Genomic DNA, 15,393 nt, shown 5'->3' on the forward strand with positions numbered 1-15,393 from the left:
GATAAGATAAGATGGCAAAAAAAGTGACAGTTCACTCCATCTTATAACTTCATGGTTTCACACGATGCAATTTTATGTACAAGATTCAACTAGATTGGGAATTGGTTCGATAGTAAAACATAAAGGCAGTAACAGGCGGGCGTACCGGATCGCAGACACTTGCAATTTATCTATAGAGCCCTTTAAAATGAATATGGCAACATTTTTTCACTGACATAAATATAGTATAACTGGATGGCATAAGGGGTGGGAGGAAATGACCGAACGGGATAGGCTTATGTATCTCTTAGTAGGAGTAGCAGAGAAAGCGCTATTACTGTTTGTCCTTGTTAGTCTCACATTTTTTTTATTCCCAACCGTAAATTTAGTGGGAAATATGGCGGGCAACAAAAAAACTCGGCCAATTACAGTGTCGCATTGCGTATGTTTTTGTTTTGTCCCTCACGGACGCACTCCTATTATAGCGCGTCTATAGGATCCTACCATCTATGACTGACACTGACATTTTGATTTGACATTCACTTGACAGCACTGACAGCACTCTAGAACGAATAATATTCCGTCGTGCCGAGGAAGTGAAAATAATCACAATTAAAAATGTCCTCGCAAATGTCTGCGATTGATTTACTTAAATTAGGTGATGACTGCAGAGAAAAACCATTTCTGAATAAGTACTGGCCAGAAATATTAGGTGTTGGCTTTGGAATTGCAACAGGAGTTTTCATAAACTTCGGCACGAGACGTCCAGTCTTTAGCGGTAATTACATAATATTAATAACAACTTGATTATAGAAAACAGGTTCAACCTAAGCAATAGTTGTACATGTTGTTCCACGGTTTATTTTTCAGGGATACAAAAGCACATCCTCGGCGTGGCGGGTTGGGTTGCTGTGCTGAGTTTTGCTCAGAAGAGGCGTGATGCTTATTTTGCCGAAAGAGACGCGGTGTACAGGCATTATGTTGAGCTTCATCCTGAAGACTTCCCAATCCCAGGTATACGTTCGAATGGGGATTAATCCTAGTCAAGCACAATATTCATGAATTAACTCATATATTTTATTCAGTAAAATAATTAATATTTTTTGGGTACCATGAGATATAAAATGTTATTTTACTGAATACAATGTTTTGATAGCTACCTATCAATAAAAGATAAGGATATGATAAGATGCAGTCTATTAGGCTTGTGCCTGCTCGGTCACTACAGAGAGCATTCCACACTCGGTCAATCGGTCAAACAAACTAGTTTGGTCTTTTAGTTCCTTTAGTTCAGTTCGGTCGTTGAGAGCTGGAATGAATATGAATCGATTTTACAGTAGTTTTTTTAAATCTTTAACAACTGAATTACGATTCAAGTTGTACAATACTATATGACGGTTAAACATTAAAAAGCTTGACACAATAAAAACAATTATTTGATTTTCCTTTATACTTTTCAGGTTTAGGACTGTTTGTCACTCTTTTATCTCGTTCACACTCGTGCTAGCGTCATTGTGAACCATTTCATTCAGTCTATTTTTGTTTCACTCATGTCAAGCTCTCACCAATCCCACTGAACTAAGATAAGAAAAAAAGAAAAAAACAGAAATGCACGGAAACTGATGGCAACTTTTTATTTCCCAAGTATTCATTATGAGAATATTCTTAAAAGTTTGAAGGTATATTATATCATTAATCTATTGTGTTTTATTTTTCTGCCATCTAATATAAGCTTTTTGTTACAGAGAGGAAGAGGATTGGAGACATTTTGGAGCCATGGATCCCAATTCGCTAAACCTATTAGAACAATCAATTTATTTATAGTAACTGAAAACTAGTGCAAATAAAACTACTGTTAATTTAAAGATGGTTTAATAAATTAATGTAAGGTTCTACAAAACACACAAGCTTGACATTTAATACCCTAAAACGGTAAAGCTGTGCCTTAATCTGGAAACTGGTTTTGACTAGATTCATAATCTATATTCTTATGCTGGTCACTATTGTCTATGTACGTAACAGTGTGAGTGCCAGTCTCTTACAATTGTGCGGTATTAAAAAGTGACACTTATTTTATCTGTATACAGGGGTGGCCCTAAAATTTGTTGCAAAACAATTTTAGGGATATTTATCTTACTGACACTACTTTTACAAAATGTTGTTAAAAATTAAAACAAAACTTTGATACACTGCAAATGTTTGTTTAACACATTCAAGGCCAAGAACCAGACTCTCGTGTACACTGTTCGTAGTGACTACTCGCTACATACGGCAAAGACGTGGCTACGCGTTACAAGCGTAACCCATAGTACTTAGTGGCAATTAATGTGTTAAATCAGCGGCCCGCAAACCTCTCACTTGCGGCCCGCGAGCCTCCCTGGCTATTTTGTATGCAATATTGACAAATGACAATGTCTGATAAAGTCATAAATATTAACAAAGTGCGGCCCGCGTCCACTTTGTTAACTGCTATGTGGCCCTTGGCTGCTAAAAGGTTGCCGACCGCTGTGTTAAATTATCATACAATATGCTATGCTGCAGTTAAAAAAATAGTCAACATATTTCTGGGCCATCCTGTAATGCCATCCATCATATGCCTACTTAGGTTTCGTATTTCGTATTTTTTAAAGTCCAAAGTGTATGCCTCAGTGCTGGGGAAAACCTCCCTCTGTTTCTTCCTTCCTCGTGTTTTGCCCTGACATCAAACTGTTAGTTTGTGAGCCCAATTTTCATATTTTACACATCTTTCAAATGATCAATATAACTGCCTTGCGCTGCGACCAGGGGTCGGAAACCGATATTTACTCCATACAAAAATACCGGTATTAGACCGTTCGTTTTCGGTCTTTGGTTTATTTGGTTTCATTTTTAGTGAGACAATCTTAATAATACGAAGTTGTTACCTAAATACATGATTCAGTACATACAAATCATATAATAATTCAAAATATTGGGCTATTTCGGGGTTTTAAAAAAATACCGGTTCCGAGCCCTGGCTGCCACAATCGCGCACATAGCCAACAGAGATACTCTGTAAATATTTCAACAATGTCACTATCACAGAACCTTGCTTGGAATAAAAATTACCAATTAACTTAATATGGGTAATGGTTCACAGTCTTTATGTCGATGCAAATAATGTTGTGCTAGAGCAGTAATGTAATCAAACACTTCACCGCAAACCGTGCAGGTGTGGGGTTCCAGCTTGTTGCCGTACTGCTGGAACCCTTTACTCTGACACAACTGGCTGGGCTGGGGCGGATGCTTCCCGGCAACTGAATGCAGCTCTTTAGAGCTGACCAAGCCTATACTTTCGATGTCTGCTGGTCTATGCCCACTGTGTACCTTGGTTGGCAAAGAGCTCTCTTTACCCACATCAATGCCAATGATGTCAATGTTGCTGCTATTGTTATAAGCATCATTTTGAGTTGTGGTATTTTGAGCGCTAATCTGGTGCTTCTTCATCTTGTGTATTTTCTGAAACAAAAATAATTCAATTAATCTTAGGTACAGAATGTTATTGTTTAGCAGGGGATCTAAGGTCCCGTTTTCTAAGGGGACCTTGCATTTTGGAGACAAAGCAAACCGCTTGGAACAGGTGTTCCTGGGGGTGACCTGAGCTGATTAAGCCCGGTTGCCAAGAGGTTCCCCCCAGTAGGTGGGCAGGGGAGGGGGGGTAAAAGTGCCTCCGGCGCGCCTCACTCTAAGCTTTATATCTGCATACATCTCGCAACTATATCAAGTTTGGTGTCATTTTCGTATAATTCGAGGATGAAGAATTCATTTCTGTGACTAAATTTTCACTCACCCATACAAAAAATTCGAAAAATTCAAAATTCAAAAAAAATCTTTTGTTTTTTTTTTCGAAAATCCTCAACAAAATGTATACTATGAGGATTTGCTCTAGAAAAAAAATACCTGTGAATAGCCCAGTTCTCCTACTATACAGAATAGTAAACTTGTCAAACATTTTTTTTCATAACTCTGTTAAAAAAAATGATTTGTGTCGCGCGGCGTACCTGCATTGTAAGAGTGGTATGCAACGTTTAGGATTTTTAAGTATGTTTAGATGATTTCTGATAAGTTGTTACTCTTCTGGTGGTAGATTACATTAATAAATTACTTCTGGACGTGATATATATACATATATGAATAAAGATGTTGGGAAAACTTTCGCTAATAGAGTTAAGTATTATAAATGTGATAAAATTAACATAGGAGATGTTTGACAAAAAATGCGGGTTAAAATAAGATATATATTGTTCGTAATTGCCATTACATGCCCATGAGACTGTGCATTTTAGGTTTTTTTTTAATGCAGTTGCACCTCCCTGCGCATTTTGTTTTGCAGCGGCAACGAATAAGCTCTAAACAAGCAGCAGCCGCCGCAGGTAGGCTTGTCCATATGGGCTCCATGTTGTTTGGACCAGCCCCAGTCAGCAGGGCATGGTGGCTGTTGCTGAGGGGCTATAATCTGTCCCCAAACATAGACCAAATCCTACACCGGAACATGCGACACAACTGAAAACCGCGGTGTCGCCGAAATAATTTTCAACCAGGTTGACAAGGTGCAGAAAACCCTAGAGGAAAAGCAAACCGCTCTATGTGCGTTCCTTGATGTTGAAGGTGCTTTCGACAATACGCCCGCAGAGACCATACTCAATGGTATGAAATCAAAGGGAGTAGACGAAACCACCAGATGGGTACATAGCATGCTCTCGAACAGAGTAGCCACTCTGACCATCAATACTATATATAGAGCATGAATTTTATACCACTAAAGGGTGCCTACAAGGAGGCGTTTTATCTTTGTTACTACTTACTACTGTCTTTGTAAGACTTTGATACACAAGGATATGCCGACGACCTTGTAGTCATCGTCAAAGGCCCTTGCCTCAACACAATATCCAACCTAATGCATGGAGCTCTAAACACAATATTCAAATGGAGTAGAGAAAATGACTTGTCCATTAATCCGAGCAAGACTGTAATAGTCATTTAACCATTCACGAGGAAACGGAAGCTCGATAAACTCACAAAACCAAGACTTAATGGACAAATAATACCGTTCTCGGCAGAGGTCAAGTATCTAGGGGTCACCTTCGACCAAAAGTTAACTCGGAACCCTCACCTGAGAAACATTATACATAAAGCGAAAATGGCCATGTGGTCACGCTGTCGAATGGCAGGAGCAAGATAGCTATGTGGTAAACACAGCGGTAGTGAGGCCAATTGTCACCTACGCCTCCGCCGTCTGGTGTAACAAAACCAGCCAAAAGACAGCAATAGACACTCTAAACAGCCTGCAACGCACGGCTTGTTTAACAGTAACAGGCGCCTACTCCTCGACACCGGGAGCGGCCCTAGATGCACTGCTGGACATCATACCACTCCACTTGCAGGTGCAAAAGGAGGCCAAGCAGTGCGTCTACAGAATATGCACACTAAACAGGCCAAAATGGCGCTCTCAGGCATTAACCAATCTAAAGGCCTGGGTTTTTGCGAATAGAACCCTTAGCATGCCCACTGATGACACGCACACCGAATGTCATCTCACCAAACTGTAAACAGTAGAAATACCTCCTAGAGACAAATGGATCAACAACCAAATGTACGTCGAAGAGGGAAGCCACATCTGGTATACAGATGGTTCCAAGAAAGGCAATGATGTATGATGTGGGATCTATGGTGAGAGATCTAAGCTCAGAGCTAGCGTCAGCATGGGCACACTGGCCTCAATCTTCCAGGCAGAAAAGTCTTCGCCATCAACAAATGTGCGGAGATCAACCTGGATAGAAACCTAAGACACCAGCTTATCTACATCAACTCAGACAGCCAGGCTGCTCCGCTGGCACTAGAATCCCTTGAGTCAAACTCAAAACTAGTCCAGAACTGTAAAACAAACCTAAATGCACTGGCTTACTCCAACAAAGTTACACTTAGATGGGTACCAGGGCACTCCGACATTAACGGAAACGAAGAAGCGGACGAACTTGCTAGAAAGGGCGCAGACACACCCCTGGTCGGCCCAGAACCCTTCTGTGGAAGCACAAAACGAGATGCATATTCTCTGCTCAGCAACTTGGCAATCGATTGGTGGAAGTTCGTTAAAGGACAAGAACACTCGAAAGCTTTGATCAAAGGGTTCAACAGCAAAACTGCTAAGGAGCTTTTAAGACTCAAAAGGCACAAAACCTGCGCGGTGACCAGAATACTGACTGGACACTGCAAGTTGAACAAACATATGTTTCAAATTGGCAAGAAACAAGATGCGACATGCAGGTTCTGTCAGGAGTCAGAGGAGACTGCAATGCACATTCTCTGTTCTTGTGGACTACTAATGTCAAAAAGCAGTACCCTAGGTAGGTACGGCGACACGTAGTGCAACCCTATGAGGTACAAAACATTACGGCCCAAAGAATCTGGAACTTTCTGGATGCAACGGGCATTAGTAATGAACTTAAAGGGCCGTCACAATAGATCAATGCTGGTCAATGCGACACTCAAAGGCCCACAACACCACAATAATAATAATAATGTCCCGCGGGGGCAGCTTGTGGCGAGCTGACGGTGAGTGACGACACCGCGGACCCCTATTCCAGAGGGCCCTGTCATCTGGCCCTCGCCTCTGTGCTTGCCTTGATTGGCCGGCCAGAATGGAGTCGCAAGAGCGGGACCTATGCTCCAGGTTCGAAGTGTAAAATGTCATAACGCCGGCGGCCTGCTGAACGGATTACCGGGATCTGGCTACCGCAGACTCACCTCTCGACAACCTCACAGCCACTCCAAAGTGTTGGCCTGTTGTCGCACTGTGGCGTTGGCGAGTCACCACCTGTCATTTACAATTTTGAGACTGATTGTCACGGCAGGTGTCCGCTAGTCTCTCCCATAGCCCATTATCCAGTCCATCCAACTTTCAAATCTATAGCCCATGACCGTAGTTCCCATCGCAGCACAAAAGTGCTGCACTGCAATAGTCTTTGCACCTGGCGGGGACCATCTCCGGATGTATCATATTGTGCGTTCGGGGATAGTATCCACCACATGTATCCCTTGCTTTTAGATTAACGTGCCTTAAAGGGCCTCTGCGCTGTTGGCTTCGTCCCCACGTACGCCTCCCAAAGGTCCGGGACCCCATGGTCCCGAGATATGGAAAAGACATACAAATAATAATGTTAATTTTATCACATTTATAAATTTTATAATACTTAACTCTGTTGGCGAAAGTTTTCCCAACATCCTTATTTATATATTTAATTTATATTTGTATATATATCACGTCCAGAAGTAATTTATTAATGTAATCTACAACCAGAAGAATAACAACTTATCAGAAATCATCTAAACACTTAAAAATCCTAAATGCTGCATACCGCTCTTACAATGCAGGTACGCCGCGCGACACAAAACATTTTTTTTAACAGAGTTATGAAAAAAATGTTTGACAAGTTTACTATTCGCTATAGTAGGAGAACTGGGCTATTCACAGGTATTTTTTTTCTAGAGCAAATCCTCACAGTATACATTTTGTTGAGGATTTTCGAAAAAAAAAAAACAATAGATTTTTTTTTAATTTCTCGAATTTTTTGTATGGGTGAGTGAAAATTTAGTCACAGAAATGAATTCTTCATCCTCGAATTACACGAAAAAGACACCAAACTTGATATAGTTGCGAGATGTATGCAGATATAAAGCTTAGAGTGAGGCGCGCCGGAGGCACTTTTACCCCCCCTCCCCTGCCCACCTGCTGGGGGGAACCTCTTGGCGACCGGGCTTAATCAGCTCAGATCACCCCCAGGAACACCTGTTCCAAGCAGTTTGCTTTGTCTCCAAAATGCAAGGTGGTGGACCTTAGATCTCCTGCTAGTTGTATTGCGATTTTCAGATATTACCTACTAGAATCTAGATTCTAGTAGGTCGCAATCTAGATTGTAGTAGGTAATATCACCTAGGTGATATGTTCAATACCGAACTTTAACAAGATATACCTACCAGATACAATGTTTTTCTATTGTATACACGGTGGCTAAAAGATAACTGCATGCCCGTTGCCAGGGAGGTTTTGGGATTATACTGAGCAACTTTAATATGGAACCAACTCCGAATTGCTCAGTATAATCCCAAAACCTCCCTGGCAACGGGAATGCAATTATTTTTAGCCAACCTGTATACCTACTACACACGTGCAAAGTTTCAAATTTGTTACTGCTAATAGTGCTACATGGGTATTCACAAATTTACAGCAACATTCAGTGAACAGTGTAAATAAGTTACCAGATCCCTGCTTTGCGCGTAAGCAGCCCCGCAGATGTCGCATTTGTAGTTCTTTACCCCTCTGTGTTTGTTGATGTGTCGCGACAACTCGCTGGATGTGATAAACGACTTGTTACACAGGGAACAAACCTGTAATTTATATAATATACTTTTTAATAAGGTAAGATATACCTACAAAAATAAGACAAGCACTACCATCGCATCGAAGAACCGTCTGCGAGGGTGGAAGACACTCGGCGCGGTAACAGACTTTTACTACGCTTCGGGCTCCGATCGCTCTAACCAACTGGGCTACCGACACATAGCAGACCCGTGTCAATTTTTTCATTCCTTCCTTTGTTTCACACGGCATTCTTGGACAAAAATTATTTGAAATGTGCCAAAAACTAAATCGATAAAAAAATTTAACAACTTATTACATAGGCGTAGGTATATTTATGAACTTACATGATCTTTTTGTCCTGTGTGAATTTTGAGATGGGCCTGAAGATTTCCCTGCGCGGAAAATGTTTTACTGGAACAAAAATTTGAACACTTGAATGCATGTAGGTAGCATGTACTTACTGAAAACCATCTACATTTACCTAGATTGCTTTAAAGAAAAATATTTTTTACCACAAATGTTCAGAGAAAAAACGCCACTTTGTATGAACCGCAACTCGCATTACCGACTGTTTACTCTCACAGCGTAAGATCGCGTAATTCTGTTCAGCACCCGGCGGAAACGCCATATAGGTGATTACGGTACGGAGTAATAAGCTGCGTCATAACTACGAGGGGCGTTCAATAAAAAGTGAGAATGAGTATGTTATATACAACTTATATTAAATGTTATTTTATTTTTCGACATACTCGTAGTCACCTTTTAGCATAATACACTTAGTATATTTTTTTTCTAAACTTAAAATTCCATTTCTAAAAAAGGTTTTATCTTGAGTACTTAAAAAATCTTGTACTGCAGCGACTACAGGCGCGCAGTTCAATTTTCTCCATTTTCGCTAACGTACTCAATAGCATCGCAAAGAAATCGCCGTATTTTTTTTTTAAACAAAAACAGTTAGTTTTTTTTTTCATGGCAATCAGCTAGGTAGATTAGCTTTACCGGCCAGTATTTATTTTCCTAATATTTAAAGAGTTTGCATCTCATTCTCATTATATATTGAACGCCCCTCGTATGTGCATAATTTGTTTGTTTTTACCTATCATGGAATAATGGTGTTTGGTACCTTTGGGAGGCGTGTATGGAGCCGAAGCCAACACATAGACGCTCTATTGACACTTTAAAGAAATGTAAATAAGTGGTACACACCGTACACCAAAAGGATACTGCCCTTGCCCGTGTCATACTCGTAGGACGCACGCAGAGGCAGCACTTGCCAGGTAGTAAGGATTATTTTACGGTACCTGCAGACCTCGCATTGAAATGGCTTCTCGCCTGTGTGTACCCGGAGGTGTATGGTCAGGTTATGTTTTTGCGCGAAGCGGCGGGAACAGTACATGCAACTGAAGGGCTTGTCTCCCGTGTGAGTTCTGAAAAACAATACACATTATTCTTCAAAATAGATTATACTGGCTACCATGCAACCATTGTGAAACAGTAAATGACTCCTAATGAGGTAATGACAGTAATATTATTTTGATAGTTCCAGTATAGTTATGACGATCCGGATTTGTCTATATGAAAGAGTGATAAAGACAGTGTTGGGCTGTTTCAATAATGCAATCTTTTTACAGGATCATGCCATCCATCAGGTCCCTGCCGGGTTGTGTAAAAATAAAAACCGGACAAGTGTGAGTCGGACTCGCCCATCGAGGGTTCCGTACTTTTTAGTATTTGTTGTTATAGCGGCAACAGAAATACATCATCTGAAAATTTCAACTGCCTAGCTATCACGGTTCATGAGATACAGCCTGGTGACAGACGGACGGACGGACGGACAGCGGAGTCTTAGCAGGCCTCCGTCACACGCTCAAGGCCAGGTGCTATATGCCTACCGCTCGGCGTATCGTCGACGATACAACCGACAGAGGGCCGCCGAACACCCGCCTCAGCGCTCGCACCGCATTGCGCCGCGCGTTTCCCGCGCTTATGCTTCGAAATGCCGAAACCACGTAATTATTGTGCAGTAGATGGGTGAAAAAGTCAAAAAAACAAAGGAAAAAGCCTATAATAAAGATTCATCTTTTTATGGCGGGCTAAAGGTCCCACCTGAAATGTTTAATAATTATATTGAAGGGTTAGAAAAAGTGTATTTAAATAATTTTGACGACGTAATAATTAATCGGCCTGGTAGCACCGTATTACAACTTTTAAAAACCGTTGCTTTGCTCCTGAATATTTATTAAAATTATTTACGCGATTTAGGATATTTTCAACTATAAAATTTTAATAACAGAGAATTCCGAGAAGGGAAAACATTATAAATCATTATATTAAAACTAAAACATATTTGATTCGCAGGGTGGATTTCAGCACAAAAAATTTCACCATACAAAAAAATATTTTTTTTCAATGTTTAATTTAACACGATTCTAGCTGGGTAAAGTAATGGGGGGTTGTATATTGAGGATATGTATGGTATTTATACAATCATTTGTGGCTTATATTTGAAGTTATCGCTTTCGGAAAATAAAAACGCAAGATGGTGATGACAACCATGGTATGGTAATGACTCTTTTATAGACGGTAATGACACTGCATGTACGGTAATGACGATTTGGGAACTAATTTACATATGTATTAAAAACGTATTAAAAAAACAAAAACTTTTTTTAATTGTAAGACTTTAGAACTTTAATAAACATTACAAATAACATGTTTTTGAACATAAGACTAGCTACATAAATTATTTTTAGAAAATTATAAAAAATACATTTTATTCATATAAATAAATATATAACAAGTATTTTTATTGTATAATTTTAAATAATTTATGTTCCGAAATAGGCAATTTATGTATTCATTTATTTTTTTGGGTATTTTCAATGTTAAATCATATTAACAATATTGTACTCTTATTATCAGTTTAAACCCGCATCTTCTTTTATCTACTGCATAACTTGGTATTTATGTCATATTATAAAATTACTGGCTTACCAATGAGCTTAATTTTTATGATATATTACTTTTTTTTGATAGTTTGATTCATTGCACAAGTTTGTATTTTTGTTGTTTTATTAATTAACTTTAAAAATAGCTATAATGATTTAAATCCATATATATGTTGTTTAATAGCTAAACATTAATATATAATCAGTGTTTTATAAGTTGCAAGACCCCTACTTGTAATGCATGTCATAAGTTACAAAATGTTAGGTATTGGGTCCGGTGACTACCCAATGGTATAATTATTAATTGGTGTAATTATATACATCAATTAATATAATATTATCAAAAAACATAAAGCCTTCACGATAGTGAGCCAGTACCGTAGCCTATGGTCGCTTAAAACTTAATATATGTTGCTTGTTTAAATACTTTGTTTTAACACGACTAACATGCAATTACAGACTCTAAGTTGCACGATTTACATTATTAGATTATAAAAAAAACACATTTGTATGTTCTAAGTTCTAAATGACCTAAATTTTGCCTACTTCAGTCAAAATGTTAAATAAAAACTAAGCATCCTCTAGTGTGAAAAAAATAGTTATATCTTCTTCTACATTTATTCTACATTTATAAGGTAGACATTATATAGTGTTAGAAGACATAGAGAACGTTTTTCAAACATACAGCTTAATTTCATAATGAATTATAGCAAAATAACTAGAAAAGTTTCTGAGAACCGTCATCACCATACACATGAAATCATCACCGGTCGTCATTTTTTCCCGGTGATGACGGGTATGGTGTTGACGATTTGAGAGTTTCTTGTTTTTATTTCTAGAATACGAATAATAGTAGTTAATGTCTATGCTACACAATAAACTTCATGTAGTTTGCCATTCATTTCAGTCATTATTTCTAATATATCATTTGTAACTTTTTTAAACCAAAGCATAACGGTGATGATGCTCTGTTGTGACAAACTACGTTTTACAAATTTGTTCGTAATATTTCTCACGATTCAGTGATGTGACTTTATAGTGAAATCATTTTTGGCATTCTACACTAAAGTGAAAAATAGGGCAAGGACCTTTAGCGGTATTTCGTTGTTCATACACCGAGATAAGCTCACATTGACATTACCATGACGGTGTTGACGAATATTCGTGACAAAATTTTAAATATTTTTAAATGTACTTTCTCGGTGAAGGAATTTATTGCATATTTTTTCATGTGTTAAACAACAACATGGAAAAGATATAAGTAAAAGAAAAATCGCAATCGTACGATAGGTTATGCTTTAATTTTCACTGCAAACAAAAAGGTTCAGATTTTTCCGGTCGACGGTGATGATTTTAGACACATAAAACATTTTATATAAAAAAAACTATTAAGTTATTGGAGATGGTAATTGAAGGAACATGAAGATAATAGTTCTTAAAAACATATAAAAAAGTTGCAACTCGCACAACCTACTAGTTTTTTTTTATAAAGACCGAACCATAAGTTTTCGCTGGATTTTGAAATCCACCCCGCAACATTCGTTTTATTACAATAGTCATCATAGGTAGGGTAGCTACAACCCTAGCGCATTCTTACGAGGACGCGTTGGCACGTGACTCGCACGGCGGGCAACACAGTCTCGACTCATTGTGCGCGTACTTATGGTACATTTCTTCTTGTCCTGAGCAGCAGGTATTATTATTAAGGTTTTGTAGGCTATTATAGCGTAGGTATTTTTGCTTTTGTTTGGGAATGAAGTATCTGTTACGTAGTAACTATTTATTAATCTGTGGTCTTAGTAAGAGGGTCCCGAATTTACCCTTTGGGTACGGAACCCTAAAAAGGGACATCTTATACAAACTAGTGTATGTACCTGACATGCGTCTCCAACTGTGCCTGGCAGCGGAACTCCTTGTCACACTCATAACATGCATGCACTTGTTTGGGTTTAGGCTTCGGCCCACGCTTTAGCTTTTCCTCCTCAGGTTTCTTCTTGTAGTTGGTGCTACTTTTTTTTTGGGACAGTCTACATTTGCTGAAAATGAATTCTCTCAACAATCAACCTCTCTTAAGGGGCCCACAGATTACCAGTTCACTGGACGATATCAGCCTGTTAGTTGTTCGGAGACATTACCTTTTCCGTTTATCTGACAGGCTGATATCGTCCAGCAAACTGGTAATTTGTGAGCCCCTTTAGTCTCTTAATAGTTTGACCTCTAGCAGCCCACCATACAAGGAAAATTAAAGTTTAATTGGAATTACTTACTAGAATTACGTTACAACAAAATAATCTTAGTAGGTAGTATTTAATCTTACCATTTCTTTATTATAGCTTGTGGTATGGGCAGCTGTAATATAAAAAAATTAGTAAACATTAATGCAATAAACAGCCCATTCTTAAATAATAATAAAATAAGAACTCTGTGAACAAAGTTTTGTATGGAGCTCTAAAACTGAATATAACAGGCTTACAGGGTCAGTCATAATAGCTGCATCATTATACCTAGAACAAAAAATACATAAAAATCACTCCAATGTAAACCCAATTGGAAGTCAAAACCTTTCGCTATTTTAAGAAAACAGTGTATGAATTGCAAGTTTACACATGCTACATTACCAAAATGGGCCTTACTTCATTGATGTATATCTCAGGACTGGCCTTACGGGTAATAAGAATGGGGCCAGTACAGCAGTGTTACACAGCTACAACGCGATTTGTTGATTAGTTCGCACCACGCGCGCATTTGGTCAGTTGCGCTAGACTGCCTGATGAGTTCAAATTCGTAAGTGACACCGCTGAACTAGTGCATACTTACTTAGATGTTAACTGCAGTCCCAAGTACTGCCTGAGTCGAATATCAGCACTCTCACATGTCTGTTTAAAATGGTAAGCCACTCCCAGCTTGTATATGCAGTTGCTGCACAATTGTTCTGGCAGCCCATCATTTTTCCCAATCTGTAATATTTTGTAACTGTTAATGGTTATGATTTTGGCAAAATAGCAGTAAGTTATTTAATAAGTATAAATATACTCATTATAACTAATACATAATGAGTATATTTATACTTATTAAATAAGTATACTCATTATAACTACAAGACTACTTCCGCCAGGAGGCATTATTTAAAAAGAAAACATAGTGTATGTTAGAAAACAAACAACTGAGAACAAGGGACCTAGAGTAAAGTCGCAAAACAGTGGAAGTTGGAGTATTTCTAAGATACTTTACCTTCACATTACAGCAATATTCTATCATATCACATAAGGATATATTGAAATTCTTTGTAAACACCGAAGAAAGTACCCCTTCCTCCAAACAAATTCTGCAAATTTTGTTCATTTCTTGATTTAACTAACACCCAACGAACTCAAAAAAAATTGTAATTATTCAACATTTAGTAGTCATTTGTTTTAGTTAAATTGAATTTATCTAATTATTCTTCATACAGTCAGCGTTCAACCTATATTTATACGTTTGAGCCAGTCCAAGCCAGCCAGTGTTCTTCCTTCCTTTTTGAGGTTTTGACAGTTGACTTGAGTGACAGCTCGATGTGTCAAATTTATTTATTCATTTTTTGTACTGGCACAGTCTCGGCACAGTATAATAAAGATAGCCTGAAAAACCTACACGTCTATAAGCTTCTACCTTCATACGTAGGTTCTACGTAACACGTATTAACTATCCGATCGTTTCGTATTCGAAAACACAAATCACTTGTAAACTGAAGGGTATGCCTCCACAGATCACCTTTTAAGTATTATAATTTCAACCGTTATTATACACACACACAAAGATTTAAACTAACAAGACTCTGAAGAGACTTAATGTAGGTATAAAATTAAATTATAATGGTGACACGTGCACGCTTTACCAGCTCGATGTGTTTTCTAACATGTGTTTTAGTATTTTCATTGGCATAGCCACGGTGCGCGCAGGCAGCCTTTGAAAACACTTGCCCATCACTATTGCGGATCGTTTTTATTTGCTAGATAGTTTAACGGACAACTAAATTTAAATATTTATTTCGAACGGCAAAAGCCGTTAGAAACTGTTTTTCAATATAGTCAGCTAAACTGGGGTACAAAT

General features: G+C 38.4%; 2 protein-coding genes across 2 annotated transcripts; one reads left to right on the forward strand and one right to left on the reverse strand.

Moving 5' to 3' along the window:
• Positions 1–535: 535 nt before the first annotated feature.
• LOC134792542 (NADH dehydrogenase [ubiquinone] 1 subunit C2) lies at positions 536–1,886 on the forward strand. Its single transcript, XM_063763812.1, has 3 exons — positions 536–757; positions 850–993; positions 1,725–1,886. The coding sequence occupies exons 1-3, from the start codon at positions 598–600 to the stop codon at positions 1,772–1,774; spliced, it is 354 nt and encodes a 117-aa protein (XP_063619882.1). The 5' UTR covers positions 536–597; the 3' UTR covers positions 1,775–1,886.
• A 1,075-nt stretch (positions 1,887–2,961) lies between these two features.
• Positions 2,962–14,728, reverse strand: LOC134792533 (zinc finger protein OZF-like). Its single transcript, XM_063763802.1, has 9 exons — positions 14,536–14,728; positions 14,122–14,261; positions 13,778–13,808; positions 13,622–13,653; positions 13,179–13,340; positions 9,658–9,783; positions 8,701–8,767; positions 8,254–8,382; positions 2,962–3,456 (listed from the first exon to the last, which is right to left on the reverse strand). Exons 1-9 carry the CDS (start codon positions 14,644–14,646, stop codon positions 3,070–3,072), a joined length of 1,185 nt encoding a protein of 394 aa, XP_063619872.1. The 5' UTR covers positions 14,647–14,728; the 3' UTR covers positions 2,962–3,069.
• Between the last annotated feature and the right edge of the window lie 665 nt (positions 14,729–15,393).

The sequence above is a fragment of the Cydia splendana genome, chromosome 1 (genome assembly GCF_910591565.1).
Source record: "Cydia splendana chromosome 1, ilCydSple1.2, whole genome shotgun sequence".
In the NCBI taxonomy this organism is placed as follows: domain Eukaryota; kingdom Metazoa; phylum Arthropoda; class Insecta; order Lepidoptera; family Tortricidae; genus Cydia; species Cydia splendana.

Bases quoted from the DNA above. Each gene is read 5' to 3' on its own strand.
- LOC134792533 (XM_063763802.1), bottom strand. From the start codon at position 14,646: ATGAACAAAATTTGCAGAATTTGTTTGGAGGAAGGGGTACTTTCTTCG. The intron at 13,809-14,121 runs GTAAGTATGCAC...TTTTTGTTCTAG, and splicing joins GGACTGCAGTTAACATCTAA to GTATAATGATGCAGCTATTA. The intron at 3,457-8,253 runs GTAACTTATTTA...TTTTTGTTTCAG, and splicing joins ACGCGCAAAGCAGGGATCTG to AAAATACACAAGATGAAGAA.
- LOC134792542 (XM_063763812.1), top strand. From the start codon at position 598: ATGTCCTCGCAAATGTCTGCGATTGATTTACTTAAATTAGGTGATGAC. The intron at 758-849 runs GTAATTACATAA...TTTATTTTTCAG, and splicing joins GAGACGTCCAGTCTTTAGCG to GGATACAAAAGCACATCCTC. The intron at 994-1,724 runs GTATACGTTCGA...TTTTTGTTACAG, and splicing joins TGAAGACTTCCCAATCCCAG to AGAGGAAGAGGATTGGAGAC.